This window comes from Panthera pardus, unplaced genomic scaffold (assembly GCF_024362965.1).
Source record: "Panthera pardus isolate Hobbes unplaced genomic scaffold, ASM2436296v1 HiC_scaffold_17, whole genome shotgun sequence".
NCBI lineage: Eukaryota > Metazoa > Chordata > Mammalia > Carnivora > Felidae > Panthera > Panthera pardus.
In genome coordinates, this window is record NW_026526732.1 from 101,045,526 (window position 1) to 101,062,797 (window position 17,272).

The 17,272-nt window shown below is 45.1% G+C and overlaps 1 protein-coding gene across 1 annotated transcript in view; it reads left to right on the forward strand.

Moving 5' to 3' along the window:
• The window catches only part of TRAM2 (translocation associated membrane protein 2), an 83,837-nt gene that overhangs the window by 40,003 nt on the left and 26,562 nt on the right, over positions 1-17,272 (forward strand). Inside the window, exon 2 of the mRNA XM_019457403.2 lies at positions 3,180-3,243. Within this exon, the coding sequence (XP_019312948.1) occupies positions 3,180-3,243 (64 nt within the window). The remainder of the gene's footprint in view (positions 1-3,179; positions 3,244-17,272) is intronic.

Here is a 17,272-nt window from a genome sequence, read left to right on the forward strand (position 1 = left end):
GGCCTTGCAGACTTGGCTACGCGTGGGAGCGCTCTGGGGAGCTTAGCGACATGCTGATGCCACGAAGGATGAGGTTTAATGGACTGGGGGCGGCCCAGGCATAGACATTTTAAAAGCTTACCTAGGAATTCAAATGTGTGAGCTAGAGTTGAATACCAGTACTCGATACATGGAACTCTAATGTGTCTTAGGAATGGACTCTGGCCGACTTAAGGAGGCTCTCTGGGGGTTCATGCAGTTGATGAGGGTCTGGGGCACTCCAGGGCAGGGCTGTGGGAGCTGCAGAGGAAGAATCTGGTCAGGCACCTGGCACTGACCAGCAATTCCTACATTCCTGCCCAAGTTTCTGAGTCCAGGAGAAGGTATCTGATTGGCTGGTATTCTGTCCAGGGGAGAGGGCCTGGCCTTGTCATCCCTCCAGGAGGAAGGTGGTCATCAGGGTAATCCCCAAACATGCATGTGTGCGTGTACACACATAAAACACACACAGCTGGGGAGAGGTGATGCCCTCAGGGAGCAGGGAGTGGATCCCGGTCAGCCAAAACTTCATGGAGGTCCACTCCACTCCATGAAGTTAAAAGATGGGTGTGTTTCCTGGATGAAACTGAAAGGAGATTTGTGCCTAGAACATATGTAGTTTGGTAAATATACATATTTACCTAGAACATATGTAGTGTGTGCCTAGAACATATGTAGTTTGGTTTTGTGCCTGTCTGCCTGCCTTTCTCCTCTGTCTTCCCTTCTGCTTCCTCTGGCTTCCTCATCTTCCCTTGAGGGGATTTCATCCTGAGAAGACAAAGCTTACTCGCAAAAGAAGTCATGGCGGACAGTATAGAGTCAGGCAGTTGGGTCACGGATGACCAGTGTGAGTAGAGTCAGGTACACGACCAACACGTCATACACCGACGCCTGAGCCCTACTAATAACTCTCATCGCCACATCCCTAACAGCTGCCTACAGTGAGACACCACCGTGGCTGGAGTGGTGGGGGGCTTCATGACATCATGCGTTCAGCTGGTGTAGCAGCCAGATGGTGTCAAAGAAAAGCTGTGGGCGACAGAGAGGTGACAGAGGACCACCAACGTGACAGCACTGGGGCAGCTCCTGCTAAAGAGTGGGAACAGAACAGCTGAGTGAAGCAGGCCAGCGCAGACTCAGCTTTTGATTTTCCATCTTGTCCAGTGAGCAGTTACTGAGGCCTTCCTTGTGCATCTGGGTTAGTCCCTGTGTGCAGGGAGTGGCACCTGACAGGTAAAGGAATAGACAGAAAAGGTGGTGCAGTGGGGGGCACAGCAGAAGAAAGCAGTCCACTCTGAGCAGTTGAGGGGGGGGACTTGGTGGAGAGCTATAGTTGAGCTGGACTATGATGGATAAATGAGATTCTGATCAATAGAATTTGGGGAGGGGGGATGTAACAGAAGTAGGATACAAAATGAGAGGGGCTAAAACCCCCAAAAGGAAAAATAATGGGTACCACATTTTGGCTAAACCAGTGTCCCTCTGTTCTAAAGAAATACAGGCAATTGGGGGCACCTGGGTGGCTCAGTCACTTGAGCTTCTGATTTAGGCTCAGGTCACGATCTCACAGTTTGTGAGTTTGAGCCCCGCGTCTAGCTCTGGGCTGTCAGCCAGCAGCCTGCTTCGGGTCCTCAGTCCCCTCCTCTCTCTGCCCCTCCCCTGCTCATGTTCTCTCTCTCTCAAAAATAAATAATGAAAACATTTTTCACAAAAAGAAATATAGGCAATTGGACTAGAAGGGACGTTGGGAACATCCTGAAAAAGGTTTTGTGGACCACAGTAATAAGATAGATTTGGGGATGGACGTGGGGGAAGACCTGTGGATTTGGATAGGGCTTTGTGTTTTCCAGAGCGCCTTCTTATCCCTAGTCTCATTTGACTTTTTCCCTGTGAGCATGACAGAACATGTCCAAGAAAACAGCACAAATACATGAGAAGGCTTGTGCATCGCTGTGTGCAAAGAGCAAATGATACCCCGCTGCAGAGGAGTGGGTCTCGGTGATGGGGAGAGTGGCCACGGACAGTCACCTCCCTCTGGGTGTGTTGGGAGTCCACCCGGGGAGGGTCTTGGTTCCACGCTACTTTCTGCCACGCCCAGTGTGTTTCCCCCACACCCATGGTGCAGCCTTCAAACCTTTCTATTTAGAGGAGAACCAGCAAGTCTTTATTGCTGAGGCGTATCCAGGGCCCCCCTCCTCACCTGGCCTCCTCCCCTGCTCCACAACAGTGTGGGTGGTACTTCTGAGCCCCAGCTGCACATCAGAAACATCTGGGGAGCCTTCAACCACACCCACAGTTGGGCCAGCGCTACCCAGATATTACAAGCTGGGATATTACAAATGTCCCTGATTTTTGTGGACAGGGAAACTGAGGCTCGGGTGTAAGGTTACACCTAGCAAATGGCCGAGGCAGCATTTGAACCCAGGTTGTTGATCCTTAAAGTCCAAGCTTTGAATCCCCACATTTTGTCATCTCTTCTCTGCAGGCTGAATTTCCAGGGTACTGATTTGGTTATTAATAACCAGGTGACAACCATAGATTTTTCACAACACAAGATTTTATTTAAAGGCAGCTTTCGAAATAAACAAGCCAGCAGTGGGGGGCATTATGTCTTGTCCCGTGTCCCGCAACACACTGGATGTGAAATTAGCAGCTGGAGTTCTCTGTTTCTGAAGCTCAGGTGTAGACTTTTGGGGCTGCTGTCCAGTGTGCCGTTAGCCTGTGCGCTGGGGGGAACCCCAGCTAGGTCTGAAGCTTCTTGAAGTCCGTGTCCTCATTTCCTGTTAGTTTCTGCAATCCAAAACGCCGGGTACCTAGAATGAACTTAATACATACTTGAATGAATGGCAGGAAGCTTTGTACAGCCCTTGGCTGCCAAGCACAGCTTGTTTCGTTCCATCCTCAGTGGGTCCAAGTCTAGATACCGTGCAGGGCCCCACGCTGTCTTGTTGGGTTTTAGTGCAGGTATTGGGAGGCTTGTCATTAAAGGTAAATGGGGAAATAAACAGTGCAAACTCCTCCTTAGGTGAAACCCTTCATTGGACAGGTCTGTGGGTCCGAGATGCAAAAGGAGTGGGCCCTGGGGGCTGGTAGCAGGATCCACTTGTTTCTTTTGATGTGACCAAGAAACTAAATTGGAACATTTTCCCTTTATTTTACAGGTCACCGCCAAGACTGCCTTCCTATTTATTTTACCTCAGTATAACGTTAGCGTGCCTACAGCAGGTAAGGAAACCACTAGTCTCTGTCTCTCCCTGGCCCTGTTAACTCTGAAGGACTTGGACTTTTCAGATATTGAAGCTCAGCATCCACCATTGTAGGACCGTTAAGATGCAGCTGCAGGCCACGCACAGCCCTCGGCCTGTGGCTCTGCAATCTTGGGGTTCTCGGGTCCCCCACCACCAGGAAGCAGGCATTGCACCTCCCTTTCAGTTGCAAAGCCCTGGGTGTCCTCTCGGTGAAGAAAGGGGAAATTTTTGTTTGCTGAATCTACTTCTTTCTTCAGTAATACAGAGGTGAATTGACTTGACTTTAAGGTGAGATTCTCTTCTTTGCCTAGCTGAAGGACTCTGGGGGCAAATCCCTTAACCCATGGCATACAGAGGATATAGTTTCTGTAGCCAGACTCTGGGGAAATCACGCTTCGGGGGCAGCCAAATCAATTCCTTCACCTGAGGATCAAAGTGAGAGACACTAGCAGGAGAGCAGGAAAACCCAATGCTGGTGAAGGAAGAGATAGGAAACACCGTGGCCAGCAGACACGGCAAATGCTCGCTCGTCCCAAGGCACACCCCAGCCCTGGTGGGCACAGTGGATTGTCTTGCTCAGTGCCACGTGGTCCAAGGTCAGGTTCTGCCTTCTCTACTCCTGTGTCCCTCCCGCTTTTTTTTTTTAATTGAAGTATAGTTGAGACACCATGTTACACTACCTATTCCTGTCTCTTGAAAATCCTAATAACTAACACACTGCTAGATCCAGTGGTACTTATCATTTACTAATTTAAATTTTTTAGCTTTTTTTCTGTTTTTAAAAACGTTGTGCTAAACTTAACATAACATACAATTTACCATCTTAACCCTGTTTAAGTGTACAGTTCAGGGGCACTAAGCACATTCACACTGTTGTGCAACCATCACCACCACCCATCTTGCAAAACTGAAACTCTGTACCCATTAAACAGTAACTCCACACTCCACCCCCCACCCCTTCCCTGCAACCCCTGGCAACTCCCATGCTACTTCCTGTCTCTATGAAGTTGACTATTCTAGGTACCTTATGTAAGTGGAATCATATAGTTTTTGTCTTTTTGTGACTGGTTAAAATTCCTTGTATGGAAACATATTTCAAAATGACTCCCAGAGGAAATTTATAAAATGCGGATAAACACAGGAAGGTAAAAATCACCTGACACCACCACCTACCCAACCACTACAGTTAAGGAATATTGATTCATTTTTTTTTTTTTTAATTTTTTTTTAACGTTTATTTATTTTTGAGACAGAGAGAGACAGAGCATGAACGGGGGAGGGGCAGAGAGAGAGGGAGACACAGAATCAGAAGCAGGCTCCAGGCTCTGTCAGTGAAGAGCCCGATGTGGGGCTCGAACTCACGGACCGTGAGATCGTGACCTGAGCTGAAGTCGGAGGCTCAACCGACTGAGCCACCCAGGTGCCCCAGGAATATTGATTCTTAACCCAGTTTTTTGCTTTCAGCATATGATGAACCTTTTTTCCAAGCCATTAATTAATTATGATTCTATTCGATAAGATATTTTGAAAAGCTGCAGAGACTTTCTCCTTTCTTTCTTTCTTTCTTTCTTTCTTTCTTTCTTTTCTTTTCTTTTCTTTTCTTTTCTTTTCTTTTCTTTTCTTTTCTTTCGAGAGGGAGTGTGAGTGGGGGGCTCAGTGTGGAAAGCAGCACAGGGCTCGATCCCATGACCCTGGGATCATGACCTGAGCCAAAATCAAAAGTTGGACGCTCAACCAACTGAGCCCCACCTAGGCACCCTCGCAAATTATTCTTAGTAGGGATTACCACAAATTATCCATTCAACCCCGTATTACTGAATATTTAAGCTTCTAGTTTCTGTTGTAAACAGAGCTACAGTAAACATTCTTGGGACTAAATTTTTACATGCATTTGTGATTATTTTCTCAGGATGAATTCCTATTACTGGAATTTCTGGGCCAAGTGCTATGTACATTTTAAAGGTTGTAGGTTGTGTATTTGCATTGCCAAAATGCCCTCGGTCATCTAATTCTAATGACCCATAAGTCCTATTTTTTCTTTTTTTTTTCCAAATATAAAATGGACAGCCTTTTTCTTTTTTGTTAATGTCAGAATGCCAATTTATTAATTTATAAAGAGAGATCCAGCTATCAAATGTTGTGTTGGTATTTTCATCACATTTCTCCCTGAAGTCCATTTATATGGGCTGCCAGATCACAACCCAACACTGCTTTATTAATTTACCATGAGAAAGTATTGTCCTGGGGACTACAACAGCTGATGTGCATGTGACCAGGGTATGCTTTTATTATAGAAAAGACCTCGGACATACTGCGGGTTCAGTTCCAGACCACTGTCATAAAATGAGTATCGCAGTAAAGCAAATCAGATGAACTTTTTGGTTTCCTGGTGCATATAATCGTTGTGTTTCCACTATACTGTAGCCTGTTAAGTGTGCAGTAGCATTATGTCTAAAAAGCAGCGTACCTACCTCAAGTAAAAAATAGTGTATTGCTGCAAAATGCTGACCATCATCTGAGCTTTCAGCGACTTGCAATCACTGATCATGGATGACAGTAGCAAACATAATAATGAAAACCTTTGAAGTATTTTGAGAATTGCCAAAATGTGACACACAAACCAGTGAGCAAATGCTGTTGGAAAAATGGCACCAGTTCACTTGCTGGACCCAGGACTTCCATAAGCCTTCAATATGTGAAAAATGCAGTGTCTGCAAAGTGCAATAAAATGAGATATGCCTGTGTTTATAAAGCTCGAGCATGATCAGAGGGTTGATTTTTGAGTTTGAAACTTTCCCAGAGAAATTAGCAGACAAGTGATATCCTAAAAGAATCCATCTCCAGCTGGGATGAGAAGGTAGACTGCACGCTCCAGGGCTGAACTTGGAGCCTCTGAGCATACAGAATTTCCCGGCAGGATTTGGAAGTATGCCGCTATTGATCATAGCATGCTCTCATTCATTTGTTTTAAATAATTAATTAATTGATCAATCCCCACAAATGTTTGTGTGCCTCCTGAGCTCCAAGCCCTGGGTGTTAAGGAGTTTCTAAAACGTGTCTGATTTCTTTCTTTCTTTTAAGAAATGGCTATTTTAAATTTTTATTAAGAAACAGTCTGGGAGGGGTACGACTTCTTTATAGATGAACATAGAGGTAAGAATTACATCTGAGTTCTAGGAAACTATGAACAAGCAAGAAGAGAGTGAAGTGAAATAAAGGTTGTCGTTTTTACTTTTATTTTTAATCTTTCAATTGTTTTATTTGAGTATAGTTGACACACAATGTTACGTTAGTTTCAGGTGTACGACTTTGTGATTCCACAAGTTTATATATTATGCTATGCCCATCACAAGTGTAGCTATCATCTATCACCGTACAACGTTATTACAGTACCATTGACTGACTGTATTTTCTGTGCTGTACCTTTTACTCCTGTGACTTATTCATTAAATAACTGGAAGCCTTTATCTCCCACTTCCCTTCACCCATTCTGCCCATACTCTTCCCTTCTCCACTCTGGTGACCATCATATGAAATTTGTCTCTCTCTGACTTATTTCACTTTGCATAGTACCCTCTAGGTCCGTCCTTATTGTCATAAATGGCAAGATCTCATCCTTTAAAAAAAAAAAAAAAGTTTATTTTGAGAGAGAGTGAGCGAGCACAAGCAGGGGAGGGGCAGAGAGAGAGGAAGAGAGAGAATCCCAAGCAGCCTCCATGTTCAGTGCGGAGCCTGATGCGAGGCTTGATCCCACAACTGTGAGATCATGACCCGAGCCAACATCAAGAGTTGGACACTCGACTGACTTAGCCACCCAGGCACCCCTGAGATCTCATCCTTTTTTTTTTTTTTTATGACTGTGTAATATTCTGTTCTCTCTGTATATTGGTTATGTACATATACATATGTTTATATATGACATCTTCCTTGTCTATTCATCTATTGATGACCACTTTGGTTGCTCCCATGTTTTGGCTATTGTACATAATGCTGTAATAAACATAGGGATGCATATATCTTTTTGAATGAGTGTTTTCACTTTCTTTGGGCAAATATCTAATTGAGTAGAATTATTGGACCATATAGTATTTCTATTTTTAATTTTTTGAGGAACCTCCATGCTGTTTTCCACAGTGGTTGCATCAATTTACATTCCCACCAATAAGGCACAAGTGTTCCCTTATTCACCATATTCTCACCAACACTTGTTATTGTTTTGTCTGATTCTAGCCATTCTGACAAGTGTGAGGTATTCTCTCATTGTTTTGATTTGCATTTCTCTGATAGTGATGTTGACCTACTTTTTACATGTCTGGTGTGCATCTGTGTATATTCTTTGGAAACATGTCTGTTCAGGTTCTCTACCGATTTTTAATTGGATTACTTGGTTTTTTGGCATGGAGGTGTAGGAGTTCTTTATATATTTTGGATATTAATCCCTTACAAGATTTATTACTCGCAAATACCTTTCCCCATTCTGTAGGTTGCCTTTTCATTTTGTTGACTGTTTCCTTTGGTGTGCAGAAGCTTTTTATTTTGGTATAGTCCCAATAGTTTGCTTTTGCTTTTGTTTGCCTTGCCTTAGGAGACATATCTAGAAAAATACTGCTATAGCTGATGGCGGAGAAATTACTGCCTGTGTTCTCTTCTAGGATTTTTATGGCTTTGGGTGTCACCTTTAAGTCTTTAATCCATTTTAAGTTTATTTTTGTGTGTGGTGTAAGAAAGTGGTCCAATTTCATTCTTTTGCATGTAGCTGTCCAGTTTTCCCAGCACCATTTATTGAAGAGACCGTCTTTCCCCCAATTGTATATTCTTGCCTCCTTTGTCATAGATGAATTGGCCATGTAAGTGTGGGTTTATTTCTGGGTTCTCTATTCTGTTCCATTGATCTTTGTGTCTATTTTTGTGTACAAAACATGTCTGATTTCTGACTCATGGAGCTCACCATTTATTAGGGAGGGATAGATAATAAACAAGTAAACAATAAAAAATTATGGTTGTGGTAGGGGTGGTGAAGGGAATAGACAGGCTTATGTGATAAAGAAAAATGAAAAAGTAAGGACAGAAGATGCTGCTGAGAAGCTGATGTTAGAGCCGAGTATGTGTGGCCAGTTGTGTTGGGACACAGGGAGAGGGTCCAGGCAGAAGAAAGAACATTCCAGACATAGGGATTAGCATGTGCAGAGGCCTCAAGTGAGAAACAAATATCTTGGCCCATTCTGGTGACTGAGCGAAGGCCAGTGTGGCAGGAGCCAGCTGGGTTTGGCATTTTTCTTGGGTGCGGTTATTGAATTCTGCTCCTGGCCTGCCCCTCCGGGCCACAACGAGGCCTGGGTAAAGGTGAAGGTCCATTAGAATCCATTCTGAATTGAGGAGGTTTCAGTTACTTTGGAAAGAGAGGATAAAGTATTGTTAAATAGCGTATCTTTTGTTTAAATCTTGCCATTTGGGGTTATACGAAATATGACAAGCAAATAATCAAGAGAGGCAATGAAATCAGAATAGCCTGCTTAATTTTGCATTGGCCTCTTTAGTCACCAGCTCGGTGTGGTCATGTTTGGTTTGTAAGTACAGGAGGAAAGCAGACTTCTCATGGGAAAACAGTGGTTCACAATAACGGGTCTGTTGAGGTTGCAGGTTTTAGAACCCTCCTCCCAAATGTCTTTAAGACTGAGGGTGCTTGGGAACGTATCCTTTTTGTGTAACCTGGGTAAGGGTTTCTTATTTCTAAGGTTTCTTCTTTAAATCGTGTGTAATTTGCTCAATTCGACATTTAAGTTTGAATTTTAGTAGGGCAGTGGCTGTGTTCACACAAAGCAGCCTACTATTTCTGAATCCCAGTGTCTTCCCTCAGCTGAAGTTTTCAAGTTTGACAGAAAATAGCTAATGGTAATGTTGATGGGTTTCTCGTCTCTGTCCTCTCTTCCCTTCCTCCCAGCTGCCAGCATCTGCTCATGGGGCTGAGGTCACAAAAGTGCCACAAACTGAGTGGCTTAACAACAGAAATTTATTGTCTCACAGTTCTGGAGGCAAGAAATCCAAGATCAAGGCATCAGGAGGGCCACGCTCCCTCTGCTCCAGCCCTCGGTCCTGAAGCTCGTGGCATCAGAACGCCAGTCTTCATATGGCATTTGCTCTGCGTGCATGTCAGTCTCTGCATCCGCATTTCCCCCTTTTATAAGGACATCAGTCATATTAGATTAAGGGCATTCTACTCCACTATGACCTCATCTTAACTAATTGCAGCTGCTACTGATTCTATTTCCAAATAAGGTCACATTCTGAAGTGCTGGGGTTAGGACTTCCAACATAGGAGTTTGAGGGGATGCAATTCAACTAATAATACCAGCCCTCCATGTATGATTTTGTCACATTGTAATGAGCTGGTTGAGAAGATTAAGCCGTGTTCAGAGAGATGAACTAAAGAGGAGATGGGCATTCTTGTTGCCGTAGTAAGTTGTGCATCCTGGTGAAACGCCTGCCATGCTGGCTTCCTCATGTTTTTCTTTAACGTCAACAGCAGTGAAGCAGAGAGTGCTCCTTGTTACCAAATCCCTACTGTCCTTATTCCCATTTTGCTACCCTGGTAGGGTTGCCAGACTTAGCAAACAAAAATCCAGGACTGCCAGTTAAACTTGAGTTTCAGATAAACCGTGAATACTTTCTTCTTCAGTATGAGTATATCCCAGATTGTGTATGGGACATAATTATACTAGAAAATTATTCTTTATCTGTCTGAAATTTAAGTTGAACTGGTCGTCTTGTATTTTATCTGGCAACTACGTGCCGGTGCCCTGTGGCAAGGAATAAGATGTCTGGTTTAGACACTGAGTACCATTAGACACTGAGTCTTCTTTGTCATTAAAATACCACAGAGCGTAATGTTGTGGCCAGAAATACACAGAACATAAAGGCTCAGGAAAAGATGTTTGATTCTTTACGCAGACCCAAGGCCTGCTGGCTTTCCGTCTGATCTAGAACAGGTGACCCCAAATGGGCTGAGCATTTACAAGGTTGTTTTGGGCTTTTCCACTGATTTGCTGAATGACCCAAGGCCTGCTGGCTTTCCGTCTGATCTAGAACAGGTGACCGCAAATGGGCTGAGCATTTACAAGGTTGTTTTGGGCTTTTCCACTGATTTGCTGAATGACCCAAGGCCTGCTGGCTTTCCGTCTGATCTAGAACAGGTGACCGCAAATGGGCTGAGCATTTACAAGGTTATTTTGGGCTTTGCCACTGATTTGCTGAATGACCCAAGGCCTGCTGGCTTTCCTGCTGGTCTAGAACAGGTGACCCCAAATGGGCTGAGCATTTATAAGGTTGTCTTGGGTTGTGCCACTGAACTGCTGAATTATCTTGGGCGGATCACGTAACATTTGTTGTCTCCATCCTTGATCTGCAAAATTGAGAGCTATGGTCATGCTCTCAATCTCAAGTGTTTCCTGAATACAGGAAGCCCTGAGAGTCCTCTTAAGTGCTTGCCACTCAAATGATCCACGGACCCACACCGTTCACATCACTTGAGAACTTGTTAGACATGCAGGCTCCCCGGGCCCTGCCACACACCTGCATCAGATCTTGCTTTTTAAGGAGATCCACAGGTGATTCCTGTGAAGACTAAAAGCGCTGTTCTAAGTGCCCTGCGTAAAAAGCACCAGGCAGACTTTCAAACGACCCTTTGCTTCCATCCTTGAAGGTAAGACAGGGAAACTTGCTAAATCCTGTGAATCATTTGCATTTTTCTGTTCTCTTCCAATTTTGGTTTTTCTAGAACTCTTTGGTCTGAGGAGTGGAGGGGGGTGAACAGTATCATGGGCTGGATTTGGTTTCAAGCTGGGCTGTAGCTTCCTGAGAAGTCATGGCCATGTTTGGGGCACCCCCTGCGTGGGCAGGGGTCGTGGTAGCTCTGACGTTCCTGAGCCTGTTGCTGTGCCCCAGGACTAAATCGCCGAGGGTGAGGGCTTCTTTGAGAGAAAGGTATGTTTTGTGGTCCTCAAAGGTGACAAGGACACATCCCTGGCATTCTTGTCCTCGCTGCTTTATTGCCACCAGTTGCTGTGCAGCTTTTTGCAGGGAGAGATGCAAAGACCAGGGACCTCCCATAAGATAGCCTGGCTGTGTTCTCCCAACCCCTGGTAGGATGAGACATTCTGCCCCATCAAAACAACCTCAGACAGATGGTTTGCAAGCTTCATTCAGCTGAAGGCCTTTGTCCAGGGCTTGGAGTGGGGTTTGTTCCCTGGGCTGCGTGGCAGGAGTTAGTCTTGTCTTCTGCTTGTTCCATGGACTTGAAACTGGCATCGCATATCAGACTGAGTGCCTCTTTGTAAGATAATCTTGTGGGGGACAAAAGGGAAGAGATGGGTGGGAAGCAGTGGCTCTGGGCAGAGAAAGCTGCCCAACGTAGTTGGAGGGTACTGGAGGCTCGCCTGGCCTGGCCCCATCCTTTTCCTGCTGAGGGAGCTGAGACACACAGACATTCCCAGGGGCACACCAAGGCTGGGCTGCTCACACCCCATGCAGCACTGGCCCAGACAAGCCAGAGGAAGGCTGGGTTTACCAAATGGGGCAGCGGAGAGAGGGCAAACCCAACCAGGGAGGCAGAGACCTAGCTCTGTCCTGGCCCCATGGTCAAAGCAGCTGCCAAGGTTCCCTTTGGCCCTGAGGTCTTGTCTGTATGAATAAGAGAAAATAAACCACAGCCCCCAGTGTCCCTGGCCTTATTGGTCAGCCATCTGAAAGACAGTGAGGGGCCTCTGACCCAGGACTGATAGCCAGCCCCGAACCTGTTTTTTGTTTTTGTTTTTTTTTTTCCCCAGTGAACTGAAACATGTTAAACTTGCTGCCTCACTCTGTTTGGTCTGTTCAAACAGAATAGCATAGAAGGTGGCCTCTAAACAAGAGAAACTTATTTCTCCCAGGTCTGGAGCCTAGAAGCCTGAGATCTGAGTGCCAGCATGTTCGGGTGAGGGCCCTCTTCCAGTCACAAACGTCTTGTTGTGTCCTGATAGGGGGTGGGGGGCAGGGAGCTATGTGAGTTCCCTTCTAAGGCCCCAGTCCCATACATGAAGGCTTCACCTCATTCCCTAATAATAAGCGACTCCCAAAGGCCCCCACCTGTAACACCTTCACCTTGGCGTTAGGACCCCAACGTGTGAATTTGGGGCTGATCCATTCAGAACAGGACAGATATTATCTCAGCATAACAGTTGTGTAGAAAAGTGGACACAACGTAGGTGGTCAGCTCAGTGAATTTTCACAAAGGGAAAACAGCATCTCAGAGGTGACCCCCTTCCAGCCTAAACTTGATTTAATCCAATTCCCTGCCACAGCCCAGAAGATTCCTCCCCTTCCGGGTGCAGTTCCAGAGGTTTAAGTAAGTGGAGACTGAGTTGCTGTGGCTAATTGTTCACCAGCCAGAAGCCTGACAATGGCGTCTTTGACCTGCAGCCTCCCACTGTCTTTTCTCCCATCCTCCTAGTTTCTTCTCCTCGTGAGTTGTCTTGTTCTTTCCCTTCCCTCCAACACACCCTCTGATCCAGACCCTGCCCCGCGTTTTCACTTCTGCACATTCCTGGCCTTCCCAATCAAATCCCTTCTTCTGTCTAGCTAGGATAATTGTTTTCTTATTCAGTTCTTACTGAAATAATTTTTGTTCCTAATTTAACAATGAACTTGTTGACATTGTTATTTTTTACCCAGAGGGAGAAAAAAGCAGTGATTCTAGATTTTTCTTTTTTCTTTTTCTTTTTCTTTTTTTTTTTTTTTTGCATGGGATCCTTGTGGAGTTATTTTTCCTTTATGGCTCTCAATGAAGTTTTCTCTTGAAGTTCATGCTTTCCCTCCCTGTAGGCATTCTCCACGTGCTGCATTGTTGTCTGCCCAGGTGAGTTGTGTATAGAAGCCTCATGTGTGTAAACTGCAGTGTGTAAACTGCTGAGTGTGTGCTTGGCACCTAGGACTTACTATTTTATTTCTTTCCCGAAGGCCCGGGGAGGGTTATAGCTTTATTTAAAAAAAAAAAAAAAAAAAAAAATGGTACATCAAGAAAACGAGTCACAAGTTAGGCCCTTTATTTCCAAATTCTCTTTAATGCTTCTCTCATTTTTGCTGCATCTTTTTACATCATGAAAGTATCCTTTCCTTATCTTTCTATCTTACTAGAAAATTGTTGAAAATCTATCTCAAGCCATACAAGATGGGGATAAAATGGTAACCTTGAAGATCCTCGGGCAGATCTTTAATTTTGTGGGCAGGGGCGGGGTTAGGGTCTATGTGAGGAAGGATTGTATAAGGGTATGTATTTCTCTAGTGCTGCCATGGCAAAATACTACAGACCAAGTGGCTTAAGGAACAGAAATTTATTGTCTCACAGCTCCGGAGGCTAGAAGTTCCAAAATCAAAGTGTCGGCAGGTTGGCTTGCTTGAGGGCTCTGAGCCACGACCTGTTCCAGGCCTCTGTCTTTGGCGTGTAGACGGCCATCCTCTTTGTATGTGTCTCTGTGTCCAGATCCATCCCCCCGCCCCTTTTTTTTAAGATTTTTTTTTTAACGTTTATTTATTTTTGAGAGCGAGACAAAGTGCACAAGCAGGGGAGGGGCGGAGAGAGAGGGAGATAAAGGACCAAAGTAGGGTTTGTGCTGATGGCAGAGAGCCCAATGCAGGGCTCAAACTTGTGAATTGCGAGATCATGACCTGAACCAAAGTTGGATGCTTAACCAGCTGAGCCACCCAGGTGCCTCTGGATTTCCCCTTTTTGTAAGGACACCAGTCACATTGGATTAGGGTACACCCTAACGTTCTCATATTAACTTGATGACCTCTGTAAAGACCCCGTGTCCCAATGAGGTCACATTGTGAGGTGGTAAGGGTTAGGACTTCAACATAATCATTTTTGGCAGGAGGGTGAGGGGAGCCACATTTCGGCCCATACCAGCTGAGTGCGTGTGAGAACCATGGTGATGCTTATAGTTTGGGAGGTCAGCGGCGGTGTGACCTGGCGTCCTTGCCACACAGAGTGAGAGTGGAGATCAGAATGTTGCCCTGTGAGGCACGGGCCCCATGCCTGTCCTCAACCCCACTCTTCCCCTGGCACCTCGGCGTGCCATTGTTTATATTAGCATGGCCTTCGGGGAGTCAGAAAGCAAGGAGGCCTCGGAATAAACGATGGGCCTCACCCCCTGTCATTGGCAGCATGTTTGGGGTCTTAGCCCACTCCTAACTAACTCCCACCTCTTAACCTCAGCTGCCCTGTCTGTAAAATGGGTATAATACTCAGGATTCCTGGGAGAGGTGAATGATGCCGCTTACAAGATGTGTTCACTACAGTGCCAGGCAGAGCACATGCTCAATAAGTGGCTTATGGTTGTTTGTATTCCTTATCCTAAATAAGCACCCTGATGGGAGTACTTTGTATGTGGTACACGGTGACAGTTATGTTCTTTTAGCTTCTGGTTCTGATAGAAGTGGTCAGAATGATCTCCTCTTTTGGTGTAGCACTTTATAAGTCAGTTATCTACTTGATCCTTAGAGCTCTGTGAGAAGAGGTAGATGGCATTATCCTCATTGTCCCAAAGGAGTAACTGAGGGCAGAGAGACCCTGGATCATGCCCACCCTGGTGTGGGCGAGTGGCAGCATTAGAAATGAGCTTCAGGTCTTTTCATGCTTTGTCTGGGTCCCTGTGGTAAAAAAAAAAAAAAAAAGGGCGGGGGGAAGGGACAGCGAGGTGGGAAAAATGGATACTTTTTAATTTTATTTGTACAAAGCGGAAGAATTATTTTTTGAGTAGGAAATACGCTCACATGTCCAAAAATTCAGTCTTGTTCTCACCCTGAACTCTCTTCCTTTGACACTCGAATCCCCTGTGGATAATCCCTGTTGTTTCCTGTGTGCCCTTCCTGGATTTATCCCCCGCCTTCCACTGTTGCTTTATGCAGACACAAATACACATATTTCTTTTCTTCTCTTTTTTATGTAATTGGTAGAATACTGTACTGTTCTGGGCCTAACTTTTTTCCCCACTAAGTAATGTATGCTGGATATCCTTTTATGTCAATGGGTAGAGAGCTTCATCATTTTCGTCACAAACTTTATTGAGGTATAGCACCTGCAGTGATACATACGTGTTCTTGAGGGTACGGCCGGTGAATTTGTACATAGATGTGCACCCACGCCACCATCACCTACAGCAGGATACAGCACTCCCAGCCATTACCCCCTCCCAAAGCAACCATGGGTCTGCTTTCTAAATCTCCTGATTGGTTTTCCCTGTTTCTGATCTTTGTTTCTCTCTGATTTTTTTTCTTTTTTTAATTTTTATTTCTTTTTGAGAGCACGCACAAGCTGGAGAGGGGCAGGGAGAAAGGGGTTCAGAGGATCCAAAGCATGCTCTGCACTGACAGCAGAGAGCCCGATGCGGGGCTTGAACTCCGTGCACGATGAGATAATGACCTAAACTGAAGTCGGACGCTTAACCAATGGAGTCACTTAGGCGTCCCCTCTCTGATTTTAAAAAACAGACCCATTGTTTATATCAGCACTTCTTTTTAAAAAAAAATTTTTTTTAATGTTTTATTTATTTTTTGAGACAGAGCATGAGCAAGGGAGGGACAGAGAGAGAGGGAGACACAGAATCCGAAGCAGGCTCCAGGCTCTGAGCTGTCAGCACAGAGCCCGACGCGGGACTCGAACTCACGAACCGTGAGATCATGACCTGAGCCGAAGTCGGACGCTTAACCGACTGTACCACCCAGGCGCCCCATACCAGCACTTCTTAAATGTTAGCATGCATCAGAATCACATGGAGATGTCATTAAGCATGGAGTCCTGGGCCATCCCGAGTTTATGATCCGGCAGGCCTGGGGTAGATCCACAACAGCCCATGTTTCCAAGCCTGTAGGTGATGCCAGTGCTGTTGGTCCACAGCCACACTTTGCATAGCCCCAGTGTATTAGAACTATGGACTATGTAACCTGCCCCTGATAGATGAAAACAACTTGGATTGCTTCCATTAGTTTATTGTTCAAAACAGTGCTGCCATGCATAACCTCATCACATGTCATTGTGAACGTGGCAGGTATTACCACAAGATAAATTCCCAGAAGTGGAGTTGCCACATCAAAAGGTTGATGCGCTTGTAATCTCAATAGAAATTGCCAAATTGCCCTTCCAAAGGGGTGGTCCATTTTGCACCCCCATCAGTGGTGTGTGAAGGAGAGGTTGTTTCTCCACAGCCTCAGCGAGAGTATGTTGTCAAGCTGTGGATCTTTGCCAATGTGATGGGTATGAAATGGCAGCTCATTGTAGTTTTCATTTGCATTTCCTTTCTGTGTAAGGAGGAGCATCTTTTAAATTTTTTCTGTAAATTGTTCGTATCCTTTGCCCATTTTTCTTTTGGATTTTTGATCTTTTTATTATCAAGTGTTTTACATATTAGCAAGCTTAGTCCTTTGTTTATGATCTGAATTATAAATATTTCCCCCTTAAGTGATCATTTCCCTTTTGATTTTGCTTGTGGTGGTTTTTTTTTTTTTTTTTTTTTTTTTTGTATCTGAGTTCTTTTAGAACGTCACACTAGCATGGAAACAGAGTTGGCCATAAGCACAGAAACTAACAGAAAGTACATCTTATAAACCCAGATGGGCAGGCATTAGGAAAGGAACCAGGAGCAAAGACGCAGCCAGGATGGGCAGTGATGCTCTTTGAGCAACCAGTTTTTCACACAAAGGCTAGAAGTCTCGTTGGCAGGTGCCCAGACTCCAAGGATCTAAGAGGTGGATGGGATGGCTACAGACAGCCACCAACCAGCTCAAGTCATGGGAGGAGGGCCGAGACCGCACAGTAGTACCCGGACGGGATGGGAACATGTGAGGCAGACCAGAGAAGCTGCTTACAGGTGACACCAGAGGAAACAGGAATGTATCTCTTAGTCATAGGAAGCAAAGCAGGATGTCCATAAGAATGTTACTCCCGTAAAGGGGCAGCTGCTGACTGAGGCTGTTGG